Source organism: Raphanus sativus, chromosome 1, assembly GCF_000801105.2.
Source record: "Raphanus sativus cultivar WK10039 chromosome 1, ASM80110v3, whole genome shotgun sequence".
NCBI classification, from domain to species: domain Eukaryota; kingdom Viridiplantae; phylum Streptophyta; class Magnoliopsida; order Brassicales; family Brassicaceae; genus Raphanus; species Raphanus sativus.
Window position 1 is genome coordinate 20,059,818 of NC_079511.1, and position 22,109 is coordinate 20,081,926.

Below are 22,109 nucleotides of genomic sequence, written 5' to 3' on the forward strand. Positions count from 1 at the left end.
TCAGAATTCTGGTTTATTTCAATCAGAGTTTGTGTACTGAAATAGATAACTTTTTCCAAACTACAAGATAGAGGAACCTCTGACAAGAACATCAGACTGAGCTAAACATTCCAAATGAAGGGTTTTATAAACATGATTCTCTAGGGCTTTAATTTATGGGTTAATTTGCTAACTGACCAATTTTGGAATCAATATTAAGAATATAGCTATTGATGTGATATAATTAAATAGATAACATCTTCTTCTATTTCTTTCTCATTTTAGCCTTGTGTGTTGCAGGTAAACGGTAAAGATGAGTAGATGACGTTGAAGAACATAATGCATGTGGTCATGAGAAAAGCTTGATTGTACTATACCAAATGAGTATAGCACGCTGTCGATTCATTATTTTCATTCTCATACAACCGTTTTAAATTGAGAAGAAGGAGATAATGAAATTAAAGCTTCACAAAAGGAGAATAAATGAAAAAAACCTTATCTATGATTTTGTATTAATTTACAAAAAATAGTATAAACTTTCTATAAAATAGTACAGAATAAATGTTTTTTTTCTATTTAAATTCTAAACCATAAACCATATATCTACGAGAGTTATTTTTGGGTTCACCAACCAATAATATTTTGTTATTTCATATTTAATATCTTTTAAAAGAAGGAAACAAAATATTGTTGTATTATATTATGTTTTTAAAATTAAAATGTAAAAAGAAAAGACAATAGGAGTTGTAAAAATATTTTTAATACTGTCAGCAAAATACTAGATCTTAAACCCTAAATTTTAAACATTAGATAAACCAACCAATAATACGTCGTTATTTCATATTTAGTATTTTTTAGAAAAGAAACAATTTTTTTTGTATTATATTATGTTTTTAAAATTAAAATGTAAAAAAAGACAATAGTAATTGTAAAAAATATTTTGATACTGTGAGCAAAACACTAAACCTTAAATCATAAACTATTGGGTAAAACCCTATACCCTTAGATAAATGCTAAATCTTTGAATTTTTTTTTAAAAAATATATTTTTAACACAGTCAGCAAAATGCTAAACTCCTAAATCCTTGCGTATACTTTTACCTTTTTATTTTAAAATATTTTTCTTGCATATACTATTATTTTTATTTACTTTTATCTTTTTAGTTGCTGCGATTCTGAGAGGCGAGAAATCTTAGGCGTGGTGGTAAACTCATATCAATCGGTATGCTTTTGCTTGATTCGAAGGTGAGTTTGTTGTTATGCTCTTGATGATAATGATTTTAATTGCAGATGAACTATCATGGAAAATACGGATCTGTTCTTTAATAGTTTCTTTAGCCACCCATCTATGATCCGTTTTGCTATTCTGATATATTTCCAATCATTTTTCGGGCAACTCGCATGCCAGCCACCGTGAATGCAAGCCATGTTCTAACCTTCCTTCCTCATCTCACGGTGGGAGCGATGTATTCTACCGCCGGAATTGATCTGGCCCAGTGTAATCCATACTTAAGGCTGTCAGACTCCTCCTTTTTTGTTTGGTTCAGTGATGCAACCTATTTGAATGAGTTTACCGAACTGAGTTCTACGACACCCGAAGAATGTTTTCGTAGTCAAAGCGAGCTGCGGTCTGGCAAATACGAACACCCAGCTTCCCGGTAAACTTCCTTTTAGTTGTCATCATTATAACTGGGAAACACTTTTAATACTCATTTGCTCTCAGACGTCATTGGGGAGATCGCTGTGGTGAAGAGTACTGAGTGATCCTTCGGAAGAGAAGAACCGCACGATGGTGACTATCAAAATGGATAAGTGATTCATTATTTCATGTTTATTCCGGTGTCACACACAATTCATTCAACATCCAATTACAAGGATCTTAGCATTCATCTAACCAGATTGGTTAACCATGCATATTCTATGAACCTAGGTTTAATTCCTTTTAAACATCCTAGCTTTCAATCACATTCAAGTCATCCATTCAGATCAGAGAATCACATCAATACAAAACAGTCCATTAAAGTCCTTTAACAGTATGAGTGTTCTTATGCAATATGATCTATCATCCTAGCTCTCAATCAGGGTCTAACCAATCCTAGATCCACATTCAACAATATAAAAGAACATGAGATGAGATTGGATCTCACCTTAGATTAGATCTGGAACATGACATGAGATGAAATCTGGGTTCAAAACACCTCACCTTAGATTAGATCTGAGCAGATCTGGAACGAGAGAACAAGAGAGATGAGATTGGACAGCAACAACAACAAACGGTTAGATCAGGTTTAAGGTTTAGGATAGGTTAGGGAAAGATAACGCGGGCTGAATCTCGTAATAACTTGTTGAATGAACTTCGATTTGTATTGATGATTTTGATAAAGAGTGATTACAAAGAATGATCCTTTATGTGATTACAAAGATGATAAAAATGTGATGTGAATGAGAATGTTTTCAGAGTATCGAATAGAATACGGGTTGAATGATTGATCCCGTCCTTAGTCCTTGACCTTCTCTTTAAATAGCCTTGGACCTCCTTTGATTGTCTTCAACTGATCTCCGAGATCCTCTCCGTTTATTGAGGAATCCGCAACAGCTTCCCCTTTGACCGGGTCCTGTGCTCCTTCTGTTGTGATATGAGCTTCCTCTTCATCGAGACTTCTTCGAAGATTGCTTTTAGCTTCCAGCCTCCGGCTCCGTAGTAAACCTTAGCTCAGGTCTCCGATACGCGTTGGGCTTTGTCTCGGCCCAATACTTGCTTTGGTTCTATTGTCAGCTAGCGGGCCATATTTGGGCCCAACAGTTGCCCCCAGCTTTCGAGATAAGACTTCTTATTCGGGAGCTTAACCTAGCCGCTGAACCTCAATCTTTTATGTTGAGATAATGATTACTAGCTATATTCAACGAAGATATTATTCGCTTGAATTAACGGTTGAGATTTCTTTTGATGAAATCAACGGCTTGGATGAAAGAAGTTTTGAAATATTTGCTCCGATTCTCGAGACTTGACAAGATATAAAGTAGCTAGCATTAACTGCCGCTGTCCATATTCTCCACGCCTCCACTCGGTTTTCAAGGTAACTTCTCCTCCACTCCTTTATTTTACTACGTTTGCTTTTATTTTATTTTACTTTCATCCTTCGATTCACCATTGATCCTCCTAGAATTCTTAGTTCCTAAGAGATCTAGTTAGCTTGTTCCACCTTTTCCCCTTTCAATCCTTTCGATTCTCCTTACCTCTCTTTTTAATGGATCCTCCGAAAGAAGGTTCCGGCGAGACCGGAATTTCTGCCTCCGGCAAACGTTTAATGAAGGTTAAACAGGAGATCGGTGAGAAAATGAAAAGAGACAAGAAGGAAGCCAAAGACTCAATCGCGGGGAGGGTCTCCAAGCGGGTGAAGAAGAAGGATGTTTCTGGCGGGAGCGCCTCTCTGGGACCTCACTCGCCTTCTTCATTGAAGATCCAAGAGGTCGTTAACCTCATGGTTCAAGATTTCGGTCAAAAGGAGTTGGCCAGGGTTTGTTCCTCCGACGAAATCCCCGAAACTGCCCCGGAGGGTTGGTTTTGCATTCATGAGAAGTATATCTCTAAATGCCACCTCCGGTTTCCGCTTCCAGACCTCTTGTTAGATCTTCTTGACCATTACCAACTGGTCCTCTCTCAGCTTTGTCCCTCAGTTATCCGGGTGATAAATGGTTTCAACACCAGGGCTAAGGAAGAGGGGGTTGCTGTTGGACTGACTGAATTGATGAGCCTTTATACGATCAAGGAGAGCTCTAGTAAGGATGGTGGCAGCGGTACCTACTACCTTCCTTGTCGTCCTAGGTTTGGTCTTTTTAAGTCCTCCGATAGTGATGATGATTGGAGGAAAAAATATTTCTACGTCACGATTGACCCCACGACAGTTCCAGTGGGTCGTGCTCTCTCGGCATTTGGTCCGATATATCTGGTTAGGATTTTTAGGAACGTGCCTTGCTTATATCAGATTATTGTTGTTTGCTGAACCCTTGATTTCTTGTGCAGATATCGAGGATCCTCCTAAGCTTACTGATAAGCTGTCTAGAGCTATTTTTCGGAAGCTATATCAAAGTCCCAATACTTGGGCGTCTTTTACTATTTTTCGCATCGGATCTGCTAGGTTCCCAGAGCAATACAACGCCAGGTTCCCTGACCCAATTCCAGCTGAAGATTTAGAAGGTATTTTTCAGATTTCGCTTATCTATTTTTCATTTCTAGATTTGCTTTTGGAGATAACTAAAAAAACTTTCCTTTTTTTAGTTTCTGAAGGTCCTTTCGTGGTAGATCTTTCGACTGGAGCTAGTACTTCTGAAACTGAAAAGACTCAAGCTCCCAAGATGAGGCTTTCTTTCTGTTCCAGGAGCAAACCTGCTGCAGCTGCCAGTGCTTCGCGAGGCAGCGACAAGACCCAAGGAGGAGCCTTCCTTAGCTCGCTGAAGGAGGTCCTTGACGATGGGTCCTCTGTTCCTGTTAGGGATGTTAACCCAGTTGAAACCAGAGCTCAAGATGTTGTTCCTCGTCCTGAGATCCCGCCAGTTGATGTTAACCCTCAAGCTGCTAGAGATCCCTCTGAGGTCGAACCTCCGAGAAACAAGAGGTTTCGGACTGATTTGGGAGATAGGCCCACCAGGTCTTCCTCCTCGTCTTCGCGGGGAGGGACCGTTGGCTGGAACTTTACCCATTCTAAACCGGGATCGATCTTGGATGACCCTTGGGGTTTGGCAACCATCATGAGGCATATGAAGATGGTGGGATGCTCCATGCCTTCAATCAACGGTCTGACCAACAAGGAAGAATACGTTGAGATAGCTCACCACATGGGTCAGGTATGTAGTCTTGTTTTTTCTTGGTTTGTCTTTAAGTCGATATTTTCTGAATTTTAGTTTTTCCTTTTTTTTTAGTTAGCTGGAGCCATCAACAGAGCTCAGCTGAGGTTCGAGGAGACCGTGCATGGTGCTCCTAGTGCTGGAGATTTAGCTCAGGCTACTGAGTTATTCAAGACTACCAAGATGGAGCTCGACCTAGCTCGTGCTCGAGTTTCTGAGCTTGAAGCTGAGGTCGGGAGGCTCGGTTTGAAGGCTGATACTCAGCAGGGGAAGATCGAAAGTGAGGCTATCGATATTCGGGTGAAGAACAGGAAGATCAATGAGTTAGAGGCTGCTCGCAGGGTAGCTGAGCATCAGGTTCAAGAGATGATCGTCTCATCTCAGGTCAGCCAAAGGAACAAAGAAGCTGAAGTTAAGCTAGCTGTCAGGAAAGGTAAGAAGGAGGTACCTGAGGCTTACAACAAGATCCTGACCTCTGTGAAGGAGAAGTTTGTCAAGAAGAAGGATGAGACCGATGCCCTGATCTATGCTCAGGAGCTTCAGGCGAACACCGAACTTCTGAAGGATCTTTTGTCTAAGGAAATTGAGAATGCTGAAGAGGAGTATCACCGTTTGATGGTTTTGATCCCGGAAGCTGCTGCTGCGTATGAGAAGGCTCAAGTTTCTGATTTCTCAGTCAGCAAGCTCCCCATTCCTCAATTCTCCGAGAGCTCAGGTACTTTTGAGATCAATATGTTTAATCCGGCATTTTCTGGAGAATATGGTTCTAACTTGGGTTTGGTATCTCCTGATCTAGTCCCAGTTGAGACGACCCCGGGAGGTGTCGACCAGAATGTTGAAGTGGAGGTTTCTGCCAAGGAGGGTGATCCTATCGAGGAGGATAAGGATGATGAAGCTGATCCTGGATCCAAGGAAGGTTAAGAGCCGATGCTCTTTATGTTTCAAAACTTCTGCCCAATGGGCTTCTGTCTCTTTTGTTATTAAGACTTATGGCCTGAGGAGGCTTTTAAATATTTGTTTACGTTAAGGTCTTTTTGAACTTTTGTTGGCCTGAGGAGGCCTTTAAACCTTTTATTTATCAAAACTTGGTTTTCGGTTTCGTTTCAAGTCTTTCGATTTGACTTAGTCATTTTTTTTTTGATGAACTCGAATTTGGTTAAGAGTTTTAATAGGGAATGTGCTTCGGTTACTAATTAAGAGGTTTAGTGAATCCTCCGAATTAGATTTCTGATTTCATGATAAGTCTTGGAGACTTGGATCATTTTTGCCCCCTTAAGAGGGGTTCCTGAAGTATCGAGATTAGCTTAAGGTTTTTAGGAACCTGAGTTTAACTCGGGTACCTTAGGTGGAGGTTCTTGGAACTTCCTTAGGTCGAGATTTGTTTACGGGATTTTAAGACCCATTGGAACTTGCTTAGGATTTTAAGACCTTTCGAAATTTGATAAGGGTTTTAAGACCTTTGTATTTTGTTAAGGATTTCGAGATTCTAGGTTTAGGTCCGAGGTGACCTGACCTTGTTCGAAGGATTTTAAGACCTTGATGGTTTCTAAGGATTTTAAGACCTTAGGTTGAGGTCGGTGGAGACCTGACTTTGTTTGAAGGATTTTAAGACCTTGGTAGTTTCTAAGGATTTTAAGACCTTAGGTTTAGGCTTATCAAGCTTGATTTTGCTTGAAAGATTTTAAGACCTTGGTAGTTTCTAAGGATTTTAAAACCTTAGGTTCAGGTTCATGGGGACCTGGGCTGACCTGGAGGGTTTTAGGACACTAGGTCCGTGTTTGTAGGGACCTGTGTTGTTAAAGAATTGAGACATCGAGGATAATTGCTTTATTGATAACTGGATACATGGTATTATAATAATCATACAATTGCTGTATTATAATGATCATACGTTTTGCTGCTTGAGTTATGTGATTTTAATCAGACATATGCCCTCTTTGGTTGTGGTGAACAAAGTGTTGAAATGAGGTTGGGGCTGCACTCATGACGGAGTTGCCTACGTACCCAGTCAAGGGATCAAGCCTAACGTAGTTCAGGAATTTTAGGTACCTAATGATAATATCTCTTAAGATTCGTGGCGTTCCACGATCTGATTTCAGGTACCCCGGTTCACACCTTTCGGAGTTTGTAAACGCCAGGTCGTACCACATGGATGATCTGATAGGGACCTTCCCAGTTGGTCCCTAATTTTCCAGCATCTGGTTCCTTGGTTCCTTCGAAAACTTTCCTAAGTACTAGGTCGCCTACAGCGAACTGTCGGGGCCTGACTTTGGAGTTGTACTGTCGTACCATTGCTTGCTGATAGTTTTGAATGCGAATCAGAGCTCGGTCCCGTCTTTCCTCGATTAGATCAAGACTGTCCGTTAGGAGTTGATCATTAGCTGCGGGATCAGATGTACAGAGTTCCCGGCGGAGGCTACCAGCAATGGTTTCAGCTGGGACGACAGCTTCCATCCCGTAGGCTAAGGAGAAAGGGGTTTCTGTTGTAGCCTTTCGTGGGGTGGTTCGACATGCCCAAAATACTTCAGGTAACTTTTCTGACCAGAGTTCCTTCTGGGTTCAGAGCGTTTCTTGAGGTTTGCTAATACTGATTTATTAGCAGCCTCCGCCTGGCCGTTTCCTTGAGGTCGTCGAGGTGTTGAGAAGGTCAGGCGAATATTCCATTTGTCACAAAATATTTTGAAGTCGTGGGATATGAACTGTCCTCCATTCTCGGTTACGATTTCATATGGGACGCCGTGTCTACACACGATTTATTTCCACACGAATCGTTCGACCTCGACTCTGGTTAGCTGTTGGAAAGCTTCAGCCTCTATCCATTTCGTGAAATAGTCTGTTAGGACTAAGAGGAAGCCTAGCTTCTTCTTTCCACTTCCTGACTCTACTAGTGGTCCTACGATGTCCATGGACCACCTCATAAATGGGTAAGGGGCGGATATGTTGGATAGCTTCTCCGCAGGTTGGTGTATAATCGGTGCATGCCTCTGGCACTTGTCGCATGAAGAGGAGTAGACCTCACAGTCTGCAATAATGGTAAGCCAGAAATAGCCCTGTCTTTTGATTCTGATGGCCAGAGCTCTTCCTCCAGAGTGGTTCCCGCAGGAGCCGTCATGCATTTCCTTCATGAGTCTCATAGCAACGAGGCCATGGACACATTTTAGGTAAGGTCCGGAAACGCTTCGCTTGTGGAGGACAGACTCGATTATGCAGTATCTCGCGCTTAATGCTTTGAGCTTTCGAGCCTCCCATATATTGGGTGGAGTCTTTCCTTCGAGGATGTATTGCGTGATTGGTATTCTCCAATCTTCTCTTCCTACGACTTTGTTATGAAGAGGCGAGGGAGGTTCCTGTTCGGGACCTGGTGTCGTGGTGCCCCCGGAAGTATTCGTAGGATTAGGCTCCAGGGAGTCTAAATTCCGAGGAATACCTCCTATTTCTTCATTAATCTCCGGGGTCTGGATGGTTCCCCCAGATGAATTTTTGAGAGCTGAATAGCTTCTGGTTTTAACTCTGCAGACGAGTGGGTCTAAGTTGGTGCCCCCGGAGGTATTCGTGAGATTAGGCTCCAAGGAGTCTGAATTTCGGGGAATACCTTCCGTGTTTTGGATTGTGTTTCCGGAGGTATGCTTTTTAGAGCTATGTATTTTGGCTTTTGGGAACCAGAATGTTGTGAGAACTTGGATAGCTACCGTTTCAGGTAGGTACCTTCGGGTTGCTCTTTTAGCTTGCTGTCTATCTCAGCTTTAGTAGCTATGTCGATGCTTGGTTTTTCGATTCCTTCTACGGGTATGATCCGTTTTACGAGGAGGTCCGATGTGGAGGCTAAAGCAGCCAACGCATCTGCTGAGGAGTTCTCTCCTCGTGGGATCCTTGTTAACTCGAATTTGTCGAACTGCCTAGTGAGGTTCTGGACGACTTCGAGATATGCCCCCATTCTTTCGTCCCTCGTTTCATATTCTCCGTGAGACTGGCTAGCTACTAGCTATGAATCACTATAAGCGTTTAGCTCTCGAATTCCGAGGCTTAGTGCGAGTTTCAACCCTGCGATTAGTGCTTCATATTCAGCTTCGTTGTTTGAGGCGTTGAATCCGAGCCTATATGACTGCTCAATGGTTTCTCCTGCTGAATAAGTCAGCCTTAGACCGACACCAGAGCCCTGTTTTGATGAGGCTCCGTCGACATACATGCTCCACTTTGGAGATTCTATTTCGGAGTCTAATTGCTCGGATGCTAGCTCAATGACAAAGTCGGCAAGGACTTGAGCCTTCGCTGCTGCTCGAGGTCTATACTCAATGTCGTATTCACTGAGCTCTATGGCCCATTTAGCCAATCGCCCTGACTGGCTAGGGCTGTGCAATATCATTCGTAATGGTTGTGAGGTCATTACGACGATTGAGTGCGAGTGGAAGTAAGGTTGTAATTTTCTGGCAGCTGTTACGACTGCTGGCGCTAATTTTTCCATTGCAGGGTACCTTGTTTCGGCATCTATTAAACTCTTGCTGGTGTAATAGACAGGCCTTTGTTCATTTTGTTCCTCTCGTACTAGGACACCGCTAACTGCAGCAGTCGATACGGCGAGGTACAGGTACAGTGGCTCTCCTACTACAGGTTTGGATAGGATCGGAAGTTCAGATAGGTAAGCTTTCAATTGTTTGAAGGCTTCCTCACATTTCTCGTCCCATAAGAACTTCTTATTATTTCTTAGAAGTTTGTAGAATGGGAGGCACTTATCGGTGGACTTGGATATGAATCGGTTTAATGCTGCGATTCGTCCGGTCAATCTCTGTACCTCTCTGGTTGTCTTAGGTGACGACATTTCTAGGAAGGTTGCTATCTGCTGCGGGTTGGCTTCAATGCCTCTTTCGATTACGAGATAGCCTAGGAACTCGCCTGAGGGTACCCCGAAGGTACATTTAGTGGGATTGAGCTTCATATCGTATTTATTGAGGATATCGAAGCATTCCCTTAAGTGGGAGATATGGTCTTCTCCAGCTGAAGATTTGACTAGCATATCGTCAATATAGACCTTCATGGTTTTTCCAAGTTGCCCAGCAAACATCTTATTAACTAGCTTCTGATAGGTAGCTCTTGCGTTCTTTAATCCGAATGGCATAACCTTGTAACAATAGGTTCCTCGTTCGGTTATGAATGCAGTTTTCTCCTGATCCTCAGGATCCATCATGATTTGGTTGTATCCTGAGAAGGCATCCATGAAGGATAGGAGTCGATGGCCAGCTGTTGCACCTTTCGGAGCTTGTAAACGCCAGGTCGTACCACATGGATGATCTGATAGGGACCTTCCCAGTTGGTCTCTAATTTTCCAGCATCTGGTTCCTTGGTTCCTTCGAAAACTTTCCTAAGTACTAGGTCGCCTACAGCGAACTGTCGGGGCCTGACTTTGGAGTTGTACTGTCGTGCCATTGCTTGCTGATAGTTTTGAATGCGAATCAGAGCTCGGTCCCGTCTTTCCTCGATTAGATCGAGACTATCCGTTAAGAGTTGATCATTACCTGCGGGATCAGATGTACAGAGTTTCCGGCGGAGGCTACCAGCAATGGTTTCAGCTGGGACGACAACTTCCATCCCGTAGGCTAATGAGAAAGGGGTTTCTTTTGTAGCCTTTCGTGGGGTGGTTCGACATGCCCAAAATACTTCATGTAACTTTTCTGACCAGAGTTCCTTCTGGGTTCCGAGCGTTTCTTGAGGTTTGCTAATACTGATTTATTAGCAGCCTTTGCCTGGCCGTTTCCTTGAGGTCGTCGAGGTGTTGAGAAGGTCAGGCGAATATTCCATTTGTCACAAAATATTTTGAAGTCGTGGGATATGAACTGTCCTCCATTATCGGTTACGATTTCATATGGGACGCCGTGTCTACACACGATTTCTTTCCACACGAATCGTTCGACCTCGACTCTGGTTACCTGTTGGAAAGCTTCAGCCTCTATCCATTTCGTGAAATAGTCTGTTAGGACTAAGAGGAAGCGTAGCTTCTTCTTTCCACTTCCTGACGCTACTAGTGGTTCTACGATATCCATGGACCACCTCATAAATGGGTAAGGGGCGGATATGTTGGATAGCTTCTCCGCAGGTTGGTGTATAATCGGTGCATGCCTCTGGCACTTGTCGCATGAAGAGGAGTAGACCTCACAGTCTGCAATAATGGTAGGCCAGAAATAGCCATGTCTTTTGATTCTGATGGCCAGAACTCTTCCTCCAGAGTGGTTCCCGAAGGAGCCGTCGTGCATTTCCTTCATGAGTCTCATAGCAACGAGGCCATGGACACATTTTAGGTAAGGTCCGGAAATGCTTCGCTTGTGGAGGACATACTCGATTATGCAGTATCTCGCGCTTAATGCTTTGAGCTTCCGAGCCTCCCATTTATTGGGTGGAGTCTTTCCTTCGAGGATGTATTGCGTGATTGGTATTCTCCAATCTTCTCTTCCTACGACTTTGTTATGAAGAGGCGAGGGAGGTTCCTGTTCGGGACCTGGTGTCGTGGTGCCCTCGGAGGTATTCGTAGGATTAGGCTCCAGGGAGTCTAAATTCCGAGGAATACCTCCTATTTCTTCATTAATCTCCGGGGTCTGGATGGTTCCCCCAGATGAATTTTTGAGAGCTGAATAGCTTCTGGTTTTAACTCTGCAGACGAGTGGGTCTGAGTTGGTGCCCCCGGAGGTATTCGTGAGATTAGGCTCCAAGGAATCTGAATTTCGGGGAATACCTTCCGTGTTTTGGATTGTGTTTCCGGAGGTATGCTTTTTAGAGCTACGTATTTTGGCTTTTGGGAACCAGAATGTTGTGAGAACTTGGGTAGCTACTGTTTCAGGGCAGGTACCTTCGGGTTGATCTTTTAGCTTGCTGTCTATCTCAGCTTTAGTAGCTATGTCGATGCTTGGTTTTTCGATTCCTTCTACGGGTATGATCCATTTTACGAGGGGGTCCGATGTGGAGGCTAAAGCAGCCAACGCATCTGCTGATGAGTTCTCTCCTCGTGGGATCCTTGTTAACTCGAATTTGTCGAACTGCCTAGTGAGGTTCTGGACGACTTCGAGATATGCCCCCATTCTTTCGTCCCTCGTTTCATATTCTCCGTGAGACTGGCTAGCTACTAGCTGTGAATCACTATAAGCAATTAGCTCTCGAATTCTGAGGCTTAGGACGAGTTTCAACCCTGCGATTAGTGCTTCATATTCAGCTTCGTTGTTTGAGGCATTGAATCCGAGCCTATATGACTGCTCAATGGTTTCTCCTGCTGAAGAAGTCAGCCTTAGACCGACAGCGGAGCCCTGTTTTGATGAGGCTCCGTCGACATACAGGCTCCACTTTGGAGATTCTATTTCGGAGTCTAATTGCTCGGATGCTAGCTCAATGACAAAGTCGGCAAGGACCTGAGCCTTCGCTGCTGCTCAAGGTCTATACTCAATGTCGTATTCACTGAGCTCTATGGCCCATTTAGCCAATCGCCCTGACTGGCTAGGGCTGTGCAATATCATTCGTAATGGCTGTGAGGTCATTACGACGATTGAGTGCGACTGGAAGTAAGGTTGTAATTTTCTGGCAGCTGTTACGACTGCTAGCGCTAATTTTTCCATTACAGGGTACCTTGTTTCGGCATCTATTAAACTCTTGCTGGTGTAATAGACAGGCCTTTGTTCGTTTTGTTCTTCTCGTACTAGGACACCGCTAACTGCAGCAGTCGATACGGCGAGGTACATGTACAGTGGCTCTCCTACTACAGGTTTGGATAGGATCGGAGGTTCAGATAGGTAAGCTTTCAATTGTTTGAAGGCTTCCTCACATTTCTCGTCCCATAAGAACTTCTTATTATTTCTTAGAAGTTTGTAGAATGGGAGGCACTTATCGGTGGACTTGGATATGAATCGGTTTAATGCTGCGATTCGTCCGGTCAATCTCTGTACCTCTCTGGTTGTCTTAGGTGACGACATTTCTAGGAAGGTTGCTATCTGCTGCGGGTTGGCTTCAATGCCTCTTTCGGTTACGAGATAGCCTAGGAACTCGCCTGAGGGTACCCCGAAGATACATTTAGTGGGATTGAGCTTCATATCGTATTTATTGAGGATATCGAAGCATTCCCTTAAGTGGGAGATATGGTCTTCTCCAGCTGAAGATTTGACTAGCATATCGTCAATATAGACCTCCATGGTTTTTCCAAATTGCCCAGCAAACATCTTATTAACTAGCCTCTGATAGGTAGCTCCTGCGTTCTTTAATCCGAATGGCATAACCTTGTAACAATAGGTTCCTCGTTCGGTTATGAATGCAGTTTTCTCCTGATCCTCAGGATCCATCATGATTTGGTTGTATCCTGAGAAGGCATCCATGAAGGATAGGAGTCGATGGCCAGCTGTTGCTTCAACCAGGCGGTCGATGTGAGGTAACGGGAAGCTGTCTTTAGGACAAGCCTTGTTTAGGTCGGTGAAGTCTACACAGATTCTCCACTTCCCGTTTTTCTTCTTTACAACTACCGGGTTAGCTAACCAGTCAGGGTAGTGTACCTCTCGAATGGACCCAGCTTTCGTAAGTCGGTCAACTTCGTCGTTAACATCTTGAGATTTTTTGAGGCCTAGCTTGCGACGCTTTTGTTTGATCGGTTTGAAAGTGGGGTCTACTTATAGTTTATGGGTGGTGACGTTCGGATCCATGCCTTTCATGTCATTGGTGGACCATGCAAAGGTTTTGACATTGCTTTTCAGGAAGTCGATGAGCTTCTTTTTTGTCTCAAGAGGTAGCTAAGATCCAATGCTCACCTGTCTTTCAGGATTTGAGTCGTCAATGCAAACTTTTTCGGTGAGGTTCTTGGGAGGACCTCGAATATTTTGTTGCATTTCGCGACCCTCCTGGATCTGTAATTGCTATTGGGGGGACTTTTTGAGGATTTCGAATCCTCCCAAGTAGCAGATCCTGGATATCTTCTGGCTACCGTGTACGGTAGTTATCCCTTCAGGTGTTGGGAATTTCACACATTGATGATAAGTCGAGGCTACTCCCTTCATCTTGTGAATCCAGGGTCTTCTCAAGATCGCATGGAACGGGGAAGGTCTGTCGATGACTACTAAGTTGGTCATTTTCATTATTCCGCCAGCTATGATTGGGAGCTTGATAGTCCCCAATGAGGTAGCTGTTTTTCCAGAGAAGCCTATGAGATTAGCTTTTTGGCCAATAATTTCGTAGTGGTCTATTTCCATCCCTTTTAGGGTGTTATAGAAGATAAGGTCAACAGAGCTTCCTGTGTCTATCATGAGTTTAGGGACCTCGTATCCTGCGATGTTCAGGGTGACAATCAACGCATCATCGTGAGGTCTGTCAAGGTTTGAGGTCTCGCTTTCCCAGAAAGAAATCTTAGTATTGGACTCGGGGTTAGGAGGCTTAAGTCCAGTGTTAGACACAGCCTTCCGTACATGATTCTTAATGGAGTTGACGGAGTCTTGACATATATCTGATCCTCCAAGGATACAGTCCACCCTCGAGTCGGGGCTCGATTGAGGGGACGGTTTGCTCAAGAGAGCTTCGACTTGTAAACTTTTTCCTTGGGGGAATTTTCCAAGAATCATATCGACTCTTTTCTTGGGAGCTGGAGGTGGCGAATCGGTCTCCTTCTCAGGTGACCTCTCGCGCTTTGGAGAGGTGTCTCTGGGACCTCTTTTCTGATAAGGTGGTGGCTTTTTAAGGTCCACTCCCTTTATTTCTCCGGCTGTGAATTTAGCTGCCAGTTGTCGTTGGAGGTCCCAACATTCTTCAGTTGAGTGCCCTTCTCGATCATGATAAGAGCAATGTTTGTTTTTATCAAAGCCTTTTGACCAGGGAGTTTTGTTTGCTGCGGCGACAGGTTTCTCTTCCTTGTCTTCCTCGATTGCATAGGAATGTTCTCCCTGAGTTTGGTTGTTTCGGAGGTTCCCCCTTTTATGAGGTCACTTTGCCTCAGAGGATTCACCTTTTTAGTGATTCTGAGGCTTCTTGTGGAGTTTATCCAGTGCAGCTGTCTCCTCCTCCAAAGTAATGTATCTGGTGGCTTTATGAAGAGCATCATCGATAGCTCCGACCAGAACTTCGATTTATAGAACAGACCTCTCCTAAGAGCCTCGATGGCGACTAGGTCGTTGGGATTCGAGAGCTTAGTTCTTACTGCCCTGAATTTCTCGATGTAGACTCGTAGTGAGTCCCCCATTCCTTGTCTGACCTTCCAAAGGTCGGCCTCAGAGGCTTGCTTCAGGATATGGATCGAATACTGCTTCATGAAGGCGCTAGTTAACTGATCGAAACTATCTATCGAGGCTGGTTCGAGACCAGAGAACCACTCAAGGGCTGTTCCGACCTAGTTTTCGGCGAATGTCCTGCAGTAACCTGCTTCACATTCTTCCTGTGTAAAATGGGCTTTCACGATAGCCAATCGGAAAGCTCTCAAATAGGCCTTTGGGTCAGAGGTCCCATCATACTCGGGAATTCTGATTTTTCGGGTATCTCTTATGTAGGAGCTGGCAATTCTGTCAGTGAATGAAGTTCCACGGGTTTTTTCGATCAAGCTATCGATTTCGGGAGCTGAGCTCGTAGCTTTATGGACTTGAGCTCCCAATTTTTGGAGAGCTGCGTGAGTTCGTTCCATATATCTACGGATAGCCTCAGGTCCCTCTAAGGGAATGACATTTGGGTCGTTATTAGGTACCCGACGGGCAGGTTCCTGACGGAATCGTGTTGGCTCATCCTCCCATGCAGTTGGTGGGCTAAGTCGCTCACCAGCTCTTGGGTTATCGGAGTCTATCCTTTGATACTCGTCCCCATTCGGGGTTGAGCTTCTGGTTTGATAAACCGAAGCTGATGTTCTGCCCCCAGATGGGAAGGATACTCCTGCTCCGGACCTAAAATCAGGCGGCGGAGGAGGTAAGCGAGTGCTCCGGTCAGCGACCTGACTGGGTGTGGAACTGGTTGTCGCTACGTTACTTCCCATAGCGCTAATGATAGGCGGGTTAAACACGGGAGCTGTCCCAGTATGAGGTGTCTGGAAAGCAGATCCCCGTCCTTCCGGAGCAGTGCTATCAGGAGAAAAGTCTAAACGTCCTCGGGGGAATGAGGGATCGGTCAATCGATCTCGGAAGGTGACCCCCGGAGCTTGACGTTGCGGTGGTTGGGTTGTTGTGTTTAGAGATCTAGTTATCTCTTCGAACCGTTGCTGGCGAACAGCTAGCTGATGCATCGTACCCTCACTTTCCTGAGCTTTGTCTACTAATTGCATCATCATCTGGCGAATCTAAGAGAGCTGAGCCTCCGTTTGATTCGGAGTGGCTTGCTGCTGAGGATTCTTGGTGACTGGAAGCCCGGAGGCGGTTCCACTTGATGATCTCGGGTTAGTAGTTCCGGCTGCAGTCTGGCTAGTTCGAGCGCTAGCCAGAGGCTGTTGCCCAGATCGGTGGTCGCCACGTCGAGGCTCCGTGGTTACGAGACTAGAGCCTCCATCGTTCGGTGAGCCATCGCTCTGAATCGGGAGGTTAAGGTCAGACGGATTTGTTGTCTGATCGGTAGGATTCATCCTCAAGTTAGGGTAAGGGATTCGATTGTTTCTTCCCCACAGACGGCGCCAATTGTGAGGGATTAAACTCACCACCTGGATTTTAGATCAGGTTTAAGGTTTAGGATAGGTTAGGGAAAGATAACGCGGGCTGAATCCCGTAATAACTTGTTGAATGAACTTCGATTTGTATTGATGATTTTGATAAAGAGTGATTACAAAGAATGATCCTTTATGTGATTACAAAGATGATAAAAATGTGATGTGAATGAGAATGTTTTCAGAGTATCGAATAGAATACGGGTTGAATGATTGATCCCGTCCTTAGTCCTGACCTTCTATTTAAATAGCCTTGGACCTCCTTTGATTGTCTTCAACTGATCTCCGAGATCCTCTCCGTTTATTGAGGAATCCGCAACAGCTTCCCCTTTGACCGGGTCCTGTGCTCCTTCTGTTGTGATATGAGCTTCCTCTTCATCGAGACTTCTTCGAAGATTGCTTTTAGCTTCCAGCCTCCGGCTCCGTAGTAAACCTTAGCTCAGGTCTCCGATACGCGTTGGGCTTTGTCTCGGCCCAATACTTGCTTTGGTTCTATTGTCAGCTAGCGGGCCATATTTGGGCCCAACAACCACCACTCACGGTTGCTCACGGCAAGGAGAAAGAGATCCGGGCGGAAGGGAGAGAGAAGAGAGACAGAGAGAGGAGAAAGACGGCGGTGGAGAGAGAAAGGAGCTGACAGCTAGGGTTTTCTTGGCTCCGGTAATCTTTGCAGGGCTTCGCTCTAAAATTTCTGATAAGAGGAATTGGAGGTGGAGGCTGATATTCTTAAAAAAAAACACAAGGGAAATCCTAGGTTTTAGGACTAATGGACTGCATGGTGGGCTTTTCTCTTTTAAGCCACAAAAACGTTTTAGGTCTGAGTTTTGGGATGTCACACCGTCATCTTTTTTTTTTTTGCTAACAGCAGTCCTGAGTACAAGCCATAGAAACATGTGATTCCGCCCATTTTAATAATGTATTATTTCGGCCTTTTAATTTTGAAATTTCCAGTAGCCTAGTTGTTTAGCACTACACCTATTATGTTCTTGGTGTCTTGTTCGAATCTCTCCAGCTGCATTCTTTTTTTTCTCTTCATTGTTTTTATTACTAAATAAAAGACCTAAAAAATTTTTTTGCTGGAGTCTTGAATATTTGCAGGCCGGACGTCGCAAATATATTTAACGATGCGTTTTAAAAAAACTATCGTTCAAAGATCACACGAGTATAGACATTATCGATAAGTGGACTAGTCTATATATATGCTTTTGATCCATTGCCAAGTCGAAAGGACTACATCAGTCGATTTCCTTTACAGGCTTGTTTTATTCATTACTAATATTAAACATGCATAGAAGTACGTGCATGGAGTACCAAATTGTTAACGCTCACTACCCTTTCCAACTTAATGTCTTCGGTTACCTCCTCCTGCACCGCCTCCAGCTCCAACTCCTACACCAACATTTGCTCCGCCTCCTACACCACCGCTGACTCCTCCTCCACCCCCTAGACCACCACCACCAGCTCCTGCTCCTGCTCCAACTCCTCCCCCAGCTCCTCCTCCTGCTCCAACCCCTCCCCCAGCTCCGCCTCCTACACCACCTCCCACTACTCCACCACCACCTATACCACCACCGCCGCCAAGTCCTCCACCTCCACCACCTCCAACACCACTGCCAAGACCGCCTCCACCACCTGCACCACCTCCAACTCCACCACTGGCACTACCACCAGCGCCTACTCTGCCACCTGCACCACCTCCAACTCCACCACCGGCACCACCGCCAACTCCTCCTCCTGCTCCTACACCACCGCCAGCACCACCACCACCAAGTCCTCCTCCACCGCCAGCTCCACCGCTACCACGGCCTCCTCCACCAACTCCACCACCAATTCCTCCTCCAGCTCCTACACTACCGCCAGCTCCTCCGCTACCACGTCCACCACCACGACCTCCTCCACCAATACTGCCACCTGTACCTCCGCCAACACCCCCTCCTATAGCACCACCAGCACCACCTCCAACACCACCACCTACTCCACCTCCAACACCACCTCCACCTCCAGCACCACCACCTACTCCACCTCCAACACCACCTCCAGCACCACCACTTGCACCACCACCTACTGCACCTCCAGCACCACCACTTGCACCACCACCTACTGCACCTCCAGCACCACCTCCACCAAAGCCACCTGCTCCACCTCCAACACCACCTCCAACACCACCTCCACCAAAGCCACCAGCACCAGCACCTACTCCACCTCCAGCACCACCACCTACTCCACCTCCGACACCACCACCACCACCACCTCCAACCGAACCACCAACACCTCCTCCAGCACCACCTCCAACTGAACCACCAACACCTCCTCCAACACCACCTCCACCGCCAATACTTCCACCTGCAGCACCACCACCTACTCCACCTCCGGCACCACCACCACCTCCAACCGAACCACCAACACCTCCTCCAGCACCACCTCCAACTGAACCACCAACACCTCCTCCAACACCACCTCCACCGCCAATACTTCCACCTGCAGCACCACCAGATCCTCCACTACCCCGTCCACCACCACGTCCTCCTGCACCAACATTGCCGCCTCCACCTCCACCAGCGCCTCCACCTCCACCAGCGCCTCCACCTACACCACCACCAAATCCCCCTCCAACTCCTACGCCACCACCTCCACCTACACCTCCACCAGCACCAGCACCACCACCACCACTACCACGTCCACCACCAACACTACCATGTCCACCACCACCATGACCACCAGCACAGCTTCCTCCACTACCACCAGTACTGCCACTTCCAACTCCTCCTCCGGATCCAATACCACCTCCTCCACCAGCACTACCACCACCACCTATGCCTCCTCCAACTCCAATACCACCGCCAACACCACCTCCTGCTCCAATACTACCTCCAGCACCTCCACCTCCACCTCCACCAGCACCGTCTCTTTTGTTATTGTGATGTCGGTTTTTGCCTTTGGCATGATCATCTATGCTAGATAATTTTCCCAACACTTGAATCGACATCAGTAACATAAACACACACGCCACTATCCAGCCCCTTCTCAAAAACACCCCCATAGTCTCTCTTTTCTCTCTTTCTCTCACTCTCTTAATAAAGTTAATATACACACACGAACTCAATCAATTAAGATAGATTCCAAAACAATATAAGCTCGATGAGAACTACTTATTTGAGTATACCATAGCGAGAAGCCCTATTTATAGAGAACCTCCATGAACAGACACAAACACGCGTCCTCTAATATGTCTGATGTTCATGATATAGTGAAAACGCACTCAAGACTCGTAAACGCGTCTAGAGGCTCCTTGGTCGACATGAATACGCAATATAGTCCTCTACAAGCACTAACATATTCATTAAAGCTGATAATGATGATCACTTATAGAAATTTCATACACTATTTTGCTCTATTTATGTATCAGTGGCTTTTAGTTAGTGGAATATTATACGTGCCTTGTTTCACCCCTTGCCAATACGCACTTTCAGAAACCATCATGCCATTTATAGTGTCGCTTTTTCATTTTATGGATTTTTATCTCTTAGTTAAAACTTACAAGGACAAAAGGATGTCTCTTATATGCAATGCGTGGCACGCAAGGTTTCACACTACAAACATTAAACTGCGTTCTTAAAGGAAAACGTTTTCATAAATATTTTTCATTATATTTTTTCTGTATGTATATATTGTGAAATATATTGGATGGAAATGAATTTCGAAACTAATTCTCTCAAACAGTTGAGAGTATTTGAGATCAGAATTCTGGTTTATTTCAGTCACGGTTTGTGTACTGAAATAGATAACTTTTCCGAACTACAAGATACAGAAACTCTAACGAGAACATCAGACTGAACCAAAAAATTCATATGAGGGGTTTTATCAACATGATTCTCTTGGGCATTAATTTATTATCATGTTAAAGGAAGAATGAATAACACATCTTGTTATGTAAATCCACAATAGATCCTCTCTCTCCTAATCCTATCTTTCTCCTCATCCTCTCTAGTCAATTAAATTGTTGTTCCGGTGTCGGCCAACGCGTGAAAGCGCCACAACGAAGGCTTACTCCGTCTCCTTTCTTCCTCCTGGTTTGCTCCTCTGTCGTTCCTAGCTCTCCACCTCCGTCTTGTTCTTGTCTCTGGTTCTGGGCATCTTTCCGGTGAGATCCTCTGCTCGTGAAATTAATTCAGAACTTTTTTTACCGGGGTAAAAAAAATATAAAATATGTATAAAGTATAAATAATTGCAAATGTAATTTTGCATACTAGAAGGTACATAGTACCTTCCTCTGAGAGTCCTACACATGGGCTTGGATTTTCCGCAATTTTGGATAGATTGAATTCCATTCTCTCGAGGGTGTTTTTGAAGATGATATCAGCCGAGCTTCCAGTCTCGATTTTTGATAGATTTAATTCCATTCTCTCGAGGGTGTTCCTTGCGACATCGATACTCTGGATCGTCAACTCGACAACAAGGAGATCGTTGTCCTTGAAGGAGATGATTGATGTCGCTGCCTGTTATGTTAGGCATACTGTTTCTTAATTGTTTGGTGAACTTTGAGTTAGAAAATCCGACTTCCCCCTCCTTCTAGCGCCAAACTGTGAGAACCGAAATTTGCATTGTCGATTTCCAATAAAAAGGAGAATTAAGAAACCCTAACATTCTCAGAGGTTCCGGATTATCTGCGTAAACACACGAATACGAAAAAGAAATATATAATAGAGTATCGATAGTAAGTTGCACAGGTGTTTTATTGATTGTTAAAAACAAAGTTACATGTTTTCACCGGAAACAGGATGAACAGAGAATTTCTAACAAAGAGAATCAAAGACCAAACTTGAAAAATTTCTAAATATGTTCTCTCTGGTCTATCCACCTAATAACTAAGTTCTTCTCAGCTAACAAGAATTCTCTAAATCAAATATTTTGATCCTGGCACTTTTTGCTTTAGTTTCCCTTATATATGTCTTCTAGGTCGGTCGTACTTTCTTTTTCTGCCCCTAGGTTGAGTTTACTGCTTTTTGGAAATATTCCATGTTTCTCGATCTTCCGGTTATCCTTTGAAACATGAAATTTATCTTTTCCTACAAATAATAGTTATACCGTCATAGTAACGTTGGGCTCAATTTTTCGTAAGTGGCCTCTTAGCCGCGTTTTAGACATTTTCAGGCCGTTTTTCGTCTTAGGTGGTTTTACATTTTTTTCAAAAGATTTTTTTTTGAATGAATGTTAAATTCATATTCAAAAAACCTTATTACATTTTACAATGCATCATTTTCTACTCAACTGTAAAATAAAACTCTTATTCCTTACTCATATACTAGGCTTTGAACAAACAAGCCACTTCTATTGTAAAACAAATAAAATCTTGTCTTCAACTCTTCTTTCTCAAATAATCTCTTCTAGCTCTCACTCCTACTAGAAGCCAGCACTCACTCCTACTGGATTTTATCAGCTCTCACTCCTACTGATTTCAAACACTTCTTCCTCAAATAATCATTTCTAGCTCTCACTCCTACTAGAAGCCAGCACTCACTCCTATTGGATTTTAATCAGCTCTCACTCCTACTGATTTCAAACCTCCCCTCCTTGTTTAGCACCAATACTGCAAACCCTCCATACAATTTTCATAATTCTGATCTCATCAAGAACCAGTACTGTAAACCCCCCTCCATACTCTTGTC

General features: G+C 44.4%; 2 protein-coding genes across 2 annotated transcripts; one reads left to right on the forward strand and one right to left on the reverse strand.

Annotated features, from left to right (window-relative positions):
• Positions 1-3,226: 3,226 nt before the first annotated feature.
• Positions 3,227-5,744, forward strand: LOC108847361 (meiosis-specific protein ASY2-like). Its single transcript, XM_018620585.2, has 4 exons — positions 3,227-3,914; positions 4,003-4,176; positions 4,258-4,823; positions 4,899-5,744. The coding sequence occupies exons 1-4, from the start codon at positions 3,227-3,229 to the stop codon at positions 5,742-5,744; spliced, it is 2,274 nt and encodes a 757-aa protein (XP_018476087.2).
• Positions 5,745-17,614: 11,870 nt separating this feature from the next.
• On the reverse strand, positions 17,615-19,623 carry LOC108813108 (glycine-rich cell wall structural protein). The gene has a single exon (XM_018585598.2). It carries the CDS (start codon positions 19,481-19,483, stop codon positions 17,786-17,788), a length of 1,698 nt encoding a protein of 565 aa, XP_018441100.1. The 5' UTR covers positions 19,484-19,623; the 3' UTR covers positions 17,615-17,785.
• Between the last annotated feature and the right edge of the window lie 2,486 nt (positions 19,624-22,109).